At 35.5% G+C, this 12,997-nt stretch overlaps 2 protein-coding genes across 3 annotated transcripts; one reads left to right on the forward strand and one right to left on the reverse strand.

Annotated features, from left to right (window-relative positions):
* The first annotated feature begins 704 nt into the window (after positions 1-704).
* On the forward strand, positions 705-2,926 carry LOC118058046 (uncharacterized). Its single transcript, XM_073403673.1, has 2 exons — positions 705-2,793; positions 2,883-2,926. The coding sequence occupies exons 1-2, from the start codon at positions 705-707 to the stop codon at positions 2,924-2,926; spliced, it is 2,133 nt and encodes a 710-aa protein (XP_073259774.1).
* Positions 2,927-6,961: 4,035 nt separating this feature from the next.
* LOC118058053 (metal-nicotianamine transporter YSL3) lies at positions 6,962-10,811 on the reverse strand. 2 transcript variants are annotated; one of them, XM_035070771.2, is made up of 8 exons: positions 10,242-10,811; positions 9,725-10,094; positions 9,453-9,625; positions 9,152-9,249; positions 8,923-9,057; positions 8,640-8,829; positions 8,413-8,527; positions 6,962-8,114 (listed from the first exon to the last, which is right to left on the reverse strand). In XM_035070771.2, the coding sequence occupies exons 2-8, from the start codon at positions 10,086-10,088 to the stop codon at positions 7,192-7,194; spliced, it is 1,998 nt and encodes a 665-aa protein (XP_034926662.1). In that variant the 5' UTR covers positions 10,089-10,094; positions 10,242-10,811; the 3' UTR covers positions 6,962-7,191. The 2 variants fall into 2 exon arrangements, with proteins under 2 accessions (XP_034926662.1, XP_034926661.1); XM_035070770.2 differs by having other exon boundaries at positions 9,725-10,101; positions 10,242-10,810.
* Between the last annotated feature and the right edge of the window lie 2,186 nt (positions 10,812-12,997).

Below are 12,997 nucleotides of genomic sequence, written 5' to 3' on the forward strand. Positions count from 1 at the left end.
TTTGCACAATTTTATTTTTACTTTATTTTTTTATTATTCATATTATGTTTCTGTTGCGTTTTTAATACTAACAATTATGTGCTCATGAACAAATTTTACCGCGTTTCCAACACTCACTCACTCTTGTTCTTGAGATATGGTCGGTCAGCACCCAGCTATTATTATTATTACTACTTTATTTTATTTTATTTTATTTTAAATCCTGAAAAAATACATATTTTACTCAATCTTGCCGTGTTTCCAACACTCAGTTCTCTTTTTTGGGTGGTGAAAAACGATATATAAGTGCAAAGTCATTAGTGCTTGGCGTAATTATTACTTTGCCTTGGTTTTCATCGCTCCAGAGACAACAATTTAGTGGGACATTATTTTGCACAATTTTATTTTTACTTTATTTTTTATTTTGCACAATTTTATTTTTACTTTATTTTTTATTATTCATATTATGTTTCTGTTGCGTTTTTAATACTAACAATTATGTGCTCATGAACAAATTTTACCGCGTTTCCAACACTCACTCACTCTTGTTCTTGAGATATGGTTGGTCAGCACCTAGCTAAGGAAACTTTGATTTCGTCTTTAGATGTTTTACACATTCTGTCAGTATACAATCTAAGATTGGTTTGTCTATAAATACTGCTAACAATGCCTTTCTTCATCCCTCATCTCTCCCAAATATACTACTAAATCCTGTAAGGCCAAACATGGGGTTTTCACCACCGTCGCTCTCTTTCATTCTGTTTCTCTTCCATTTCCATTCAACAATTTCATCATCTCATTTCTGTGCTCCTGACCAAAGTCTTTCTTTGCTCCAATTCAAAGAATCCTTTTCCATTAGTAGTTCTGCTTCAGAGCTTTGCCACCATCCCAAGACAGAGTCATGGAAAGAGGGTACAGACTGCTGCTTGTGGGATGGGGTCACTTGTGACCTGGAAACCGGGCATGTCACTGGACTGGACCTCTCTTGCAGCATGCTTTATGGCACCCTCCATTCCAATAGCACCCTCTTCTCTCTCCATCATCTTCAAAAGCTTGACCTCTCTGACAATGATTTCAATAGCTCCCATATTTCTTCTCGATTTGGCCAGTTCTCCAATCTGACACTTCTTAACCTAAATTTCTCAGACTTTACAGGACAAGTTCCGTCAGAAATCTCTTATCTCTCCAAATTGGTTTCACTTGATCTCTCCAAAAACTCCTATCCAAGTCTAAAACAAATTTCTTTTGACAAGCTTGTTCGAAACCTAACCAAGCTTAGACAACTCGATTTGGGCAGTGTAAATATGTCTTTGGTTGAACCTAATTCCTTGACGAATTTGTCCTCTTCTTTGGCATCTCTTTCGCTCGGGGATTGTGGATTGCAGGGGAAATTCCCAGGTAACATCTTTCTCCTCCCAAACCTTGAATCACTTGATCTGATATTCAATGACGGCCTCACTGGCTCTTTTCCTTCCTCCAATTTGAGTAATGTCCTCTCGCGGTTGGATCTTTCTAATACAAGAATTTTAGTTTATTTAGAAAACGACTTAATCAGTAATCTAAAGTCATTAGAATATTTGTCTCTTAGTGAAAGTAACATTATAAGGTCAGATCTAGCTCTGCTTGGTAATCTCACACAGCTTACTTATTTAGACCTCTCAGGTAACAATTTTAACGGTGAGATCCCATCATCATTTGGAAACCTTATACAGCTTCATTCCTTGTATCTCTATTCCAATAAATTTGTGGGTCAAGTTCCAAATTCTTGGGGTAGTCTAATCCATCTTTTAGATTTAGATTTATCTGATAATCAGCTAGTAGGCTATGTCCATTCTCAAATAAATACCCTTTCAAAACTAGAGAGTCTAGGTTTATCTGATAACTTGTTCAATGTAACGATACCATCCTTTTTATATGATCTTCCTTCTTTATATTATCTTGACCTTCATAACAATAATCTCATAGGTAATATAAGTGAATTCCAACACAATTCATTGACTTACCTTGATTTGAGCAATAACCACTTGCATGGTACAATCCCAAGTTCGATTTTCAAACAAGAGAACTTGGAAGCCCTCATTCTTGCGTCCAATAGTAAATTGACAGGTGAGATTTCTTCTTCTATTTGCAAGCTGAGATTCCTTCAAGTCTTGGACTTGTCCAACAACAGCTTGAGTGGTTCTACGCCACCATGTTTGGGGAACTTCAGCAATATCCTCTCAGTATTGCATCTAGGCATGAACAATCTTCAAGGCACTATCCCTTCAACATTTTCAAAGGAAAATAGCTTGGAATATCTCAACCTCAATGGAAATGAATTAGAAGGGAAAATATCTTCGTCTATCATCAACTGCACAATGTTGGAAGTTCTTGATCTTGGCAACAATAAGATTGAGGATACATTTCCCTATTTTCTAGAAACGCTTCCACATCTGCAAATTCTAATTCTAAAATCCAATAAACTCCAAGGTTTTGTGAAGGGTCGGACTACATATAATTCCTTCTTTAAATTACAAATTTTTGACATCTCTGACAATAATTTTAGTGGGCCATTGCCAGCAGGGTTTTTAAATTGTCTTGAAGCAATGATGGCCTCAGATCAAAACATGAGTTACATGAATGCAACAAATTACTCTCGTTATGTCTATTCCTTAGAAATGACATGGAAAGGTGTGGAAATTGAGTTTTCGAAGATACAAAGTACCATCAGAGTACTCGATTTGTCAAATAACAATTTCACCGAAGAGATTCCAAAGGTGATCGGAAAGCTTAAAGCACTCCAACAACTCAATCTCTCTCATAATTCCCTTACAGGTTATATCCAATCATCATTAGGAATTTTGACCAATTTGGAATCATTAGATCTATCTTCAAATTTGCTTACCGGAAGGATTCCAATGCAGCTGGGGGTTCTTACATTTCTTGCAATCTTAAACCTTTCACATAACCAACTCGAGGGATCCATACCAAGTGGAAGGCAATTCAACACCTTTAATGCAAGCTCATTTGAAGGAAACTTGGGTTTATGTGGATTTCAAGTACTGAAAGAATGCTACGGTGATGAGGCACCATCATTGCCGCCATCAAGCTTTGATGAAGGAGATGATTCAACATTGGTTGGAGATGGATTTGGCTGGAAAGCTGTGACAATTGGGTATGGATGCGGGTTTGTGTTTGGAGTTGCAACGGGATATGTTGTGTTTAGAACAAAAAAACCTTCATGGTTTCTTAGGATGGTTGAAGATAAATGGAATCTCAAGAGCAAAAAAACAAAGAAGAATGTTGGCAGATATGGTGCTAGAGGAAACTAAATAATTCAATTGATATTTTTCAAGTAAGTTTTGCAATCATTTGAGTTTTCAAATTTTATGTTCACAGTTTATATTAGGCTATCTTTTCTGTACTATTTCATTTGATCAATCTTTCCTTTCCAATTTTGCAGTACAAACAAGATATCGAGTGGATTTGACATTGAAACAACACCAGGGTGGCAGATTCATGGTATTAGATTCCCTTAATTTTTTTTTTCTTTTCTTTTCTTTTTTAACTTTCAAGGTTAATTGGGTGTTACGGTAATGGTTAGAATGATGTTAGTCTTGTTTGTCAGTTAAGAGAATCAGTTAGTATTGTTTAATAAAGAATAGATAACGTGAATAAGCTTCGTACTGTAGCAATATATAAACTGATGTCAAATAAGGGAACAGTATTCAATTAATAAAACATTGAATAAAAAACAGAATTTCTTCTTCCTCTCTGTTTAACAGAATCCTTCTCTGCTTTTCTTCATCACTCTCTATTCCTTTTTCTGTGTAAATCTTACTATCCTAACATGGTATCAGAGCTTAGGATTCTTGATCTTGTGATCTTCTGCTTCTACATTCTCTGTTTCTGTTTCTGGCATTATTATCTCCTTATCCAAACAATTCTTTCTTCATAATCCATCTGTCTATTATATGTTTGATATATTGTCAAACTGAAAAAAAAAAAAATTCTTTTTTAAATCTTCAACTTCTTGCAAGATTCTTCCTTCTCAATCTTTGATTCTCTTCGTTTCTATCTCTTGCACTCTAAAAAAAGTTCCTTCTGATCCTGCTGCCTCCGTCTTTCTTCCTCTTTCTCCTAGTGTAATATGGTGTACTCTTCAAGCATAGAAAGAAGGTGGATACCATCATAGAAGAATTCAATGCCTCTCTTGCTTTCCCATGTCATGGTTTTGGAAGCCAAAGCCTCCACCATACCTGGCATTTTATTAACCAAATTGCGAGCTTTCTCAGCACGCTTGAGAGTCAGATGAGCACCTCTCGCAGCATTGTATCGATTGTCATCCTTGTTATATTCCTCAAGCCAACTCTCTTCTTCACATGCAGTCAACCATTTCTCAACCTTTTCAAGTATTTCTTTCCTGCTAAAAGATTCCTCCTTAACATTAGCAATTTGAAGCTCAATCTGCTCAAGTATACTCGCAGGGTCCATGTTTCCAGATTCTATGGCTTCAACAGCATATTCTTCTGCAGATCAGTTTGCTGATATACTAACTAAAGCATCATTGTTTCAATCTCATGCTTGGCTCCTCCAAGCCTGCGATTGAGGGGGCATGTAAAGATATCAACGGCTCTACTTCTACCAAGTGTCAGAAGATTAGAGAATGGAATGGTTAGAATGTTGTTAGTCTTGTTTGTCAGTTAAGAGAATCAGTTAGTATTGTTTAATGAAGAATAGATAACGTGAATAAGCTTCGTACTGTAGCAATATATAAACTGATGTCAAATAAGGGAACAGTATTCAATTAATAAAACATTGAATCAAAAACAGAATTTCTTCTTCCTCTCTGTTAACAGAATCCTTCTCTGCTTTTCTTCATCACTCTCTATTCCTTTTTCTGTGTAAATCTTACTATCCTAACAGTTACTTCTATGAAAAATAATCCATGTATGTAATAGGAATTAAAATAGTAGAGAATTAAAACAATCCCCATAAATTTAAAAGAACAACACTTGACTGACAGATTCTGCAATTCTGAGTCGCCTAAAAACTAACATATTCTACTTATAGCATTTCAGAATAGGAAAAACATTAAAATAATTTAAAATACAATTTCTCTTGGCCTGATATTAAGAAAAAACAGATGAATATCCGACTCAAGATTCAAGATTTGAGATACTACGAGTTTAGAGAGCTCATTAGTTGTGGCTTGAACCTGATAGTCATTTGACTGCCTTGGCCACCCAGGTGAATGTCAGCTTGACCTACTGTACTCATTTCAGCAACCCTAGTCTTAGTTGGTGTGTCATGAACCCTCTGCAAGTCTGACTGGGACAATGGGCTTGGTGCCTGAGAAAGAATAACAACGAAGAAACTCAAAAAAGGGTTAAAAAATCCACAGCAAGCTCAGACAATGGAAAGATAAAATCCTCAAGATAATATTTTTGAAACCAATAGCTATCCATTGTAGTCCATAACAACACTTTGTTTAATTTCTTCTAGTTCTCATGAGGAACCATACTATCTTCTATCCATTGCAATGGAAGTCATTGGTTTTGGATAGAGCACAACAGGCAACAATTACCAAAACTTTTCCATGACACCCTCAGGCATGCATGGGATTTCTATGCAAATATTAAAAATCAATAAAAATACGTTGAAGAATTAGCCGAGATTATAACAAATCACAGATGAGAGAACTATATTGTTCAGTATACTATAAAATAACTGACGGAAGCATGCAACAACACGATGATAAATATATACATAAACTAGATTTTTCCCCTTGTTCTCCTCATCCAATAGGTCCCTAATAGGAAAATAAGCTGCTTTTGCAAGGTTCAAGAAGATCTGAACCATTGTAGCCCTCCCACAAACTTGCTATGCAGTCAAAGTCAGTTTTGCTTTCGATTTTCTCCCCTTTCAAAACAACCTTCAGGATCTCAGCCCTCTCTCTTTGATCACGTATCCCAATTTCAAAGGCCTGAGGAAGACGCCGGAGGATTGCTTCATCGAGTTCTGAAGGTCAGTTGGGTGCAGCAAGTAACATCTCTTATAAACCCCTGGTTATAATTTTTTTTTGGTATTTAAAAGATGAGAAATTTAACCAATAATAAAATGGGTTAAATTAAATTAAAAAAACCTAAATCAAAATAAAAATAATGAAATTAATGAAATGAAAAGTGAATATAGTACTAAATCATTGAAAAGAAAAACATTTGTGAGGAATGAATACATAAGATCAAGAGAGGTCAATATTCAAAAAGGTTGGGAGTTTATGTACAAATGATAAAAAGAAGTGGGGATAAATGTGTAATTAACAAGATGTTAGAACTATAAATATCATTCTATCTTCTCTCTTGGAGGGACTGGCAAGAGTAAGAGAGAGGGTTTAGAGAGAGGCTGGATAGAAGATATATTGATGGCAGATCAACTGATAGCTATAACTCCACCTTCCACTGTTGGATCAGCACGATATTCGAATATGTTGTTCTCATCCATGTTGTGTACATTGTCACCATAGGGATTTTCTATATCAGTCCCTGTTTGAAAGATACCGAGAGAGGAAAATATCTGGGAAAATACACTTCTTGACAGTCTTCTTTGATGTCTGTTTTCTCCTTCGGCCACCATTGGATTAGGCTATAACTTGGATATGTTGTTCTTCTTGATTCTGTCTAGATTCTAAACGGTGCAAATCTGAAACAAACATTCGGTATAGAAGTTGTGTATCTCGCACAACAGGTCTGCAAGTTTGATGTCAGTTTTGTTAAACCCATATTTCTGGAAATTTCATCATTTGATGAAGTTAATATTTGGATATGTTATACTCATAATAATGCATTATAACTTGACACTATGGATTGTTGGAATATTATTCGTTTGTTATTTGTGGTTGATTGAAACTGTTATCAAAGATTGTGTTTAGTAGAATATTGTTCAGAAAGTTTGTAAAATCGATAAGAATATTTTATTTTGACGTTAAGAGGGAGGATTGAAATAAATAAGAAAAATTAGCTTTTATAAAGTAATTTTTTGACACTCTTTAATGATATATGACATGGCCAGTGGTTGAGATAAAAGAGAAAAAGTTAAATTATGGATGTGTGTAAATGGAATGGTTGATGAATCTGGACAGATTCGTCTCCTGACTTTTGGAGAGAGTTCGAGTAGGAGGATGAGAAAATTAGGATCAAGTTTCTTCAACCAAAACTGCATGTTTGATTGGTTTTAGGTGGTTGCTAGGAAGTTCATGCAGACCGGCGGCCGGATTTTGGCTAAAGCAAGGATTGATGAAGGAAGAATCCATAGCCCATCTCCACAGATCAAACCAGAGGCCACAGCAGGAACCATCAAGCTTGCCTTTCTGCTGTTCAGCTTGTGCCAAGCAAACACAACCAAACTCCCCACACACATATCAATGGCGAAGTAGGCTCCAACGAGGAAAGGCACTGCCATGGCCATTGGAAGAGGAACATATTTTCCACTATTGTTGAGAGAAAGATCTCTCGACAAGTTGGCCAGTATAGCAAAGCCGAAAAACCCGTAACAAAGCTGCAAGCAGTGCTGGGGAAGGGCAGAGAAGCCTTCAACACCAAGAATTGCCATGTTTCTGTAGATAATGGCATAGGGAGCTTTGTATTCACCATTGGGGTTTCCGACATCAAAAGCCTTGTAGAAGAGGAAGAACGTGACCGGAGCTACAACACAGCCTATGACAGTCCCGATGGCCTGGCTAAGAAGCATTGATCTAGGAGAAGTGAGAGTGAGATGACCAGTCTTGAAATCATGCATCAAGTCAGAAGAGATGGAAACAATGGATTTAATCAGGCCACAGCCCACCAGTCCTGCAACGACACCGTTGTTTTTACCTGCCAAGGATGCGAGTAAAAAGAGGGCCACCTTTCCATAATTGTAAGCCATGTTCATGTCAGTTAGACCAGCCCCGTAAGCATTGCAGAAGCTAAGAGAGGGAGCCAGAATGTAGGCGACAACTACATAGTACCACTTTAGCTCTGGAAACATGAGAGGGATGGCGATGATGGCAATGATGGAGAAGGTGATGTACCCTAAACATGCTACCCAAAGAGGGATGCCCTCTCTTAAGAAGATTTCATTTCTTTGAAGATCATCACGAGCTTGATTTTTGTCTTCTGTAATTGCAAGTGGAAAACGATATTAATGAAGTTTCTATGTAGAACTCAACGTTATCAAAACGGGGCTTATCAACATTAGCATGTCACTGGTTGCAGCACATCAAATTACAGAATACAAGAGCATTCCGAATATCACCAAGAAATTAGAAATGAAAACTCCTGAAGTCTCTCTCTGGTCAGGTCAACGGAGGTCTTTTTAGATATAGTATGGGGGAGCTGTAACCGGAAAGGGAAGGTTTAGCTATGCAATATGCTGGACATAAGTAACATGATTAACAAAATAACATCAACTCACCTGTTTTGATTTTGTTAGCTTTTGCTCTGGCACGCATACTCCTCGCAGTGAAATAGAGTATCTTGAGAAAATTGTAGAGGCCGTCTCCTAGGATCAAAGAAATAGAAATGAAAACCTGCAACAAAAATGAATTTCTTTAAGACTTATTTCAGCAAAAACCTCTAGCACCGAGGAATGCGTGGAGGAATCTATCGACGAAATTGAGCTAAAATTTCTTAATTGCAGACCTTGTAGCCATTTAGACTCTTCATACTACTTTCTGGTAAAGTTGAAGGGAACCACTCTCCTTTAAGACCACCTATCAACGGCCACATTAATCCCCACGAAAGCACTGCTCCGAGAAGCAAAGACAAATTCACAAGATGGGAACAGATCATTCCCGCACCAATATAAGTCATACTGAAATCGAAGTAAAACCTGCCAAATTCAATTTCTCTAATCAATTATGATGGAAGAATCAATCACAAGCAGGCCCTCAACATTTGAAAAAAAAAATAGCCAAGCACTCACGAATTTTTCCAAGCTTTCAACCCAAATGCAGGGAACTGAGAAAATCCACATTTTTCTCCACCAGAATAGAACCACTGAAAGAAAGCCCACAGGAAACTTAATGAAAAGAACTTCATGAACCCATGCACCTGTTTCCTGCAAGGTAATGGTTTTCTTTTTTGAGTTGTTTCGTACTCAACTTCTATCTAGTGCTAAATCAGCAAGAATCGGGAACAAGACTCATGCCTACCTAGCCATCTTGTCTCCTTTAGGAGTGTGGAACCCATTGATGAGAACTGCAGTTGCAGTTCCACTTGGATAACTCAATTTGTAATCTATTATCATGATCTGGGGCAGCAAAAAATGCATGATCAGAGACCAATTCAAGCTTCATAAGTAACATACAGAAGAAGTCGAGATCACTGTCGGTTAAGATTCAAATTAAGTTGAAAACTTGCAATCATCAATTCATGAAGAATTACCTCTAGAACACCAGCACTAATAAAACATAAACAATCGATTCATCAAGAAAATTGAAGAAAACATATTACCTTTCGCAGAGGAACTAGAGCAAGCAGCCCAACGAAGCTGCTTACAAAGAGGAAACCAGTCATCCAACCAATCCCAGGTTCCTTAGTGCTCCCAGGAGTATTCCCCTCTGTATCAACCCCAGCTTGCTCATATGTCTTCCTATTCAAACCCAGTAGATAAGATCCAAAACCACCTGCAATTCAATTAACAAATCACAATTCGGCACACATATTAAAAAGATTAGCAAAAAATGTTCAAAATATAAACAACACATGAGATCAAAGTCTCAAACCTCCAACAGCAATGCTATAACAAGCAACAGCACAAGTTTGAACTATGGTATTCTCTTGTCGGGTAAAGGGAGCGGTTACAATTCCAGCCTTTGAGAGGAGCTTAGTCCATGTTCTGAGGAACACAAATGCAAGAAGAGCAGCAGAGACATTGAGATTTGGGACGAGACCAGTGGTGAGATTCAGCTTCATGACTATAACACTGTATATGATCCCAATTGCTATGCTAGCAACAATTCCCCTAACTGTAATCTGTTTAGTCCATGGAGCAATCCTCTTGATATCCTCTGGCTCATCTCTAACTTCTTCCATGCCCTCTCCCCCAACCTTCTCAATCTCTTTCATTTCTTCCATGTTCATATTCATCACAATCTTCTCACTAATACAATCAACAAACCAAACTCATCATCTTGAATCCAATAGAATGATTTATAGAAGATAAACACACATCGAGAAAATCTGATAAAACTACGAAAAATTAAAAATTGAATAAAAACAAAACGTCATGAATTATATTACCTGATAAGCCTCCTCCTTTTTCTTGCTCCTCTTCTTCTTTCGACCACAGCTTCAAAAAGCACCCGAAGAATCCAACTTCCTCAGTCAACTACTAACAAGTCTCCATCAATCAATACAAGTAGATGCAAGAGCATATAGCTTCCTTCAGAAAGACAACAAAACATTCAAATCAACACATGGGCAAGGGCCAGCCTCTAAGTTGACTTAAGGAAACTCTCCAAGAAAAACAGACGACAGCAGACGAACTTGATTCGAGGCCTTCAAGAAAAGCCCAAAAACCATAAATATTGCTTCTTCCAAAGCAATAATCAAGAGCATTAAATGTCAGGCCAAGAGAACAAAAACCCAAGCTTCTTATATGGCAAAAAAACACAGCAATTGTTTTTCTTATTTATACTAAATTCAAGCACCACCAGCCCACCCACCAGCATTTTCTATGTACTGCAAAGAAGTACAAGGCAAGGCTGCGTTGTAGTACAACACTCATCAGAACTCCAACGATGGCTGCTATACATTTGAACAGATGTCAGGTTCATAATTTTGATCCTCGTCTCGTTGACTTATCACCACCACTTTTCACTCTCTCTTCATCCTTGTAGTACAGATATAGAGAGAAGAAAAGTGGGCAATCGTAAGCATAAAATTGCTTAAATGAAAAGCAAGAAAGCAAGAAATGGAACTGCTAACTGGATTGAACTGGCTGCTTCACTTGAAAGTGCCTTCCCTTTACAGTCATAACATGTGTATGGCAAGTTAAGAGTGCATTTTGGTCCCTCTACTCTTATTTCCCTTAATTTATCACCTTCTGTCTTGATATCACTCTCTTTATTATATTCTTTATTTTAGTCAACTGTAGCCTAGCAGTGAGACACCTCAATCCCAACCTAACTTGTTTGGATTAGAACCCAAAGACTGCTTCGTTAAAGATTGATATTTATTTAATCAACTATTGTACTATACTATGCAATGACGTCGTTTAATACTAAAAAACTAAACATTTTCAATAGGATGTTCTCTTATCCCACGCATAAGAAAAAAAAATGTTACGAGAGATTAATTGTTAATGGGTTATATTGAAGAATAAAATAGTATAAGGATCAAATTAAGATAGAATGTATAGTGGAAGGATAAAAAAGACAACATTAGCAAGGCGTGTGGCCAAAACATGTCAAAGTCAGTTTAAGAAGAGGGAGAAAGGCTAATTTTTTATGTATTAATATAAAAATAAATTTTAAAAAATAAAAAATACTTTTAATGTTAAAATAATAATAGACTTGCAATGACATAGTTTGTTAAATATAATTCTTTTCATGCTACTTGAAATTTATGCAGGGTTATTATTATAAAAAATAAAATTTTAAAAATAAAAAAATATTATTTAAATATATTTTTAAAAATAATTATTATTACAATATCAAATATATTACATCTTACTAAATTTAAGATAATATTGTTTTAAGATTTTTTTTATAAAAAAAAATTAAAAATATTAACAACTTGACCGAGTTTAATATATTTATAAGAAATTATTTTTAGTAAATTAGAGTAGGTCATAAAAATTTAGTCTATTGATAGATGGAATAAACTACACAAGAATTTATAATATGATTGATTTAATTCATGTAATTTAAATTAAAGAAAAAAAAACCACACATTTCCTCTGCCTCAAAATAAATTGAAAAAAAAAACGAATTATTGAATTTTCAAGTGATTTTATTGTTCCTATTTTCAAACTTGGAATGTAATAATTCCTCATCTAATTTTTTAATCGGGTGCAATAATTTATTATTTATCTCTTAGTTTACAAAATAAAATAAAACATTTATTTCAAAGCGTTGATTTACTAATTAATTCAATTGTTTTCTACTGTGATCACTTTGTTTCTGGGATTGAGAGTGATAAAATTATCATCGAATTAATTTTGAAAATTATCATCCAATTTATATAAAAAGGGAATTACTTAGCGTGAGTATCTCTCTTATCAAGATTGATAGTTACGTGCATTAGGGGAACCCTTTCGTCATAGCACAATCGTCCTTTCGTTCTTTTGCACCGAAAAGTCATCAAAAAATTATTCCAAAACAAACGCCACAGAGTCACAGACACCAACCCACCCTCCATGAAGCAAACAATTTTGCTGAAAGGAATATGCAATAAATATCTCCGTTTAAATCACCTTAATTCAGTGGAAAATTATGTGCGCATTATGCTATGTGCATGCATCAGAGTGTGGTTTGATTTGATTAACTACTTGACATAAATAAAATGAAAGGAGTTCTTTGGCATTTTTTAGAGAAAAAAAAATTACTTTGTTATGGGCTAGAAATGTTTATGATATTTATTTTTCTCTAACATAAGTTTTGTGGATACTAAGTAGAGAACATGTTGAAGTTACATCTAGATAGCAAAATCCAACTCCTTGGTTGTTAAAGCTCGGTAAAAAATTTAGATCATGGGTTAAGTTTTATAAATTAAAATAATATTATTTTAATTTTTTTAAAATTAACTTAGTTTTTAACTAGATCAACTAGATCATGAATTAATTCACCAAGTCATTTAAATTAAATTGATTCAATTTTCACTTGATTTTTTTAAAAAACCAACATGAACTAATCGAGTCTAATAGCTTGTTACTAATATATTATGCCATTTTACATTTACTAATTTTTTGGGAGTAAGAACTCAATTTTGAAAGGGACGGTGAGTTTCAATTTTGCACTTTACGAATAGATATCTATGTTGACAAATTATTTGCC

This window comes from Populus alba, chromosome 12, assembly GCF_005239225.2.
Source record: "Populus alba chromosome 12, ASM523922v2, whole genome shotgun sequence".
NCBI lineage: Eukaryota > Viridiplantae > Streptophyta > Magnoliopsida > Malpighiales > Salicaceae > Populus > Populus alba.

Bases quoted from the DNA above. Each gene is read 5' to 3' on its own strand.
- LOC118058053 (XM_035070771.2), bottom strand. From the start codon at position 10,088: ATGAATATGAACATGGAAGAAATGAAAGAGATTGAGAAGGTTGGGGGA. The intron at 9,626-9,724 runs GTTTGAGACTTT...ATTGAATTGCAG, and splicing joins TTATAGCATTGCTGTTGGAG to GTGGTTTTGGATCTTATCTA. The intron at 9,250-9,452 runs GTAATATGTTTT...TTGCTGCCCCAG, and splicing joins CTCTAGTTCCTCTGCGAAAG to ATCATGATAATAGATTACAA.
- LOC118058046 (XM_073403673.1), top strand. From the start codon at position 705: ATGGGGTTTTCACCACCGTCGCTCTCTTTCATTCTGTTTCTCTTCCAT. The intron at 2,794-2,882 runs GTTATATCCAAT...ATTCCAATGCAG, and splicing joins CTCTCATAATTCCCTTACAG to CTGGGGGTTCTTACATTTCT.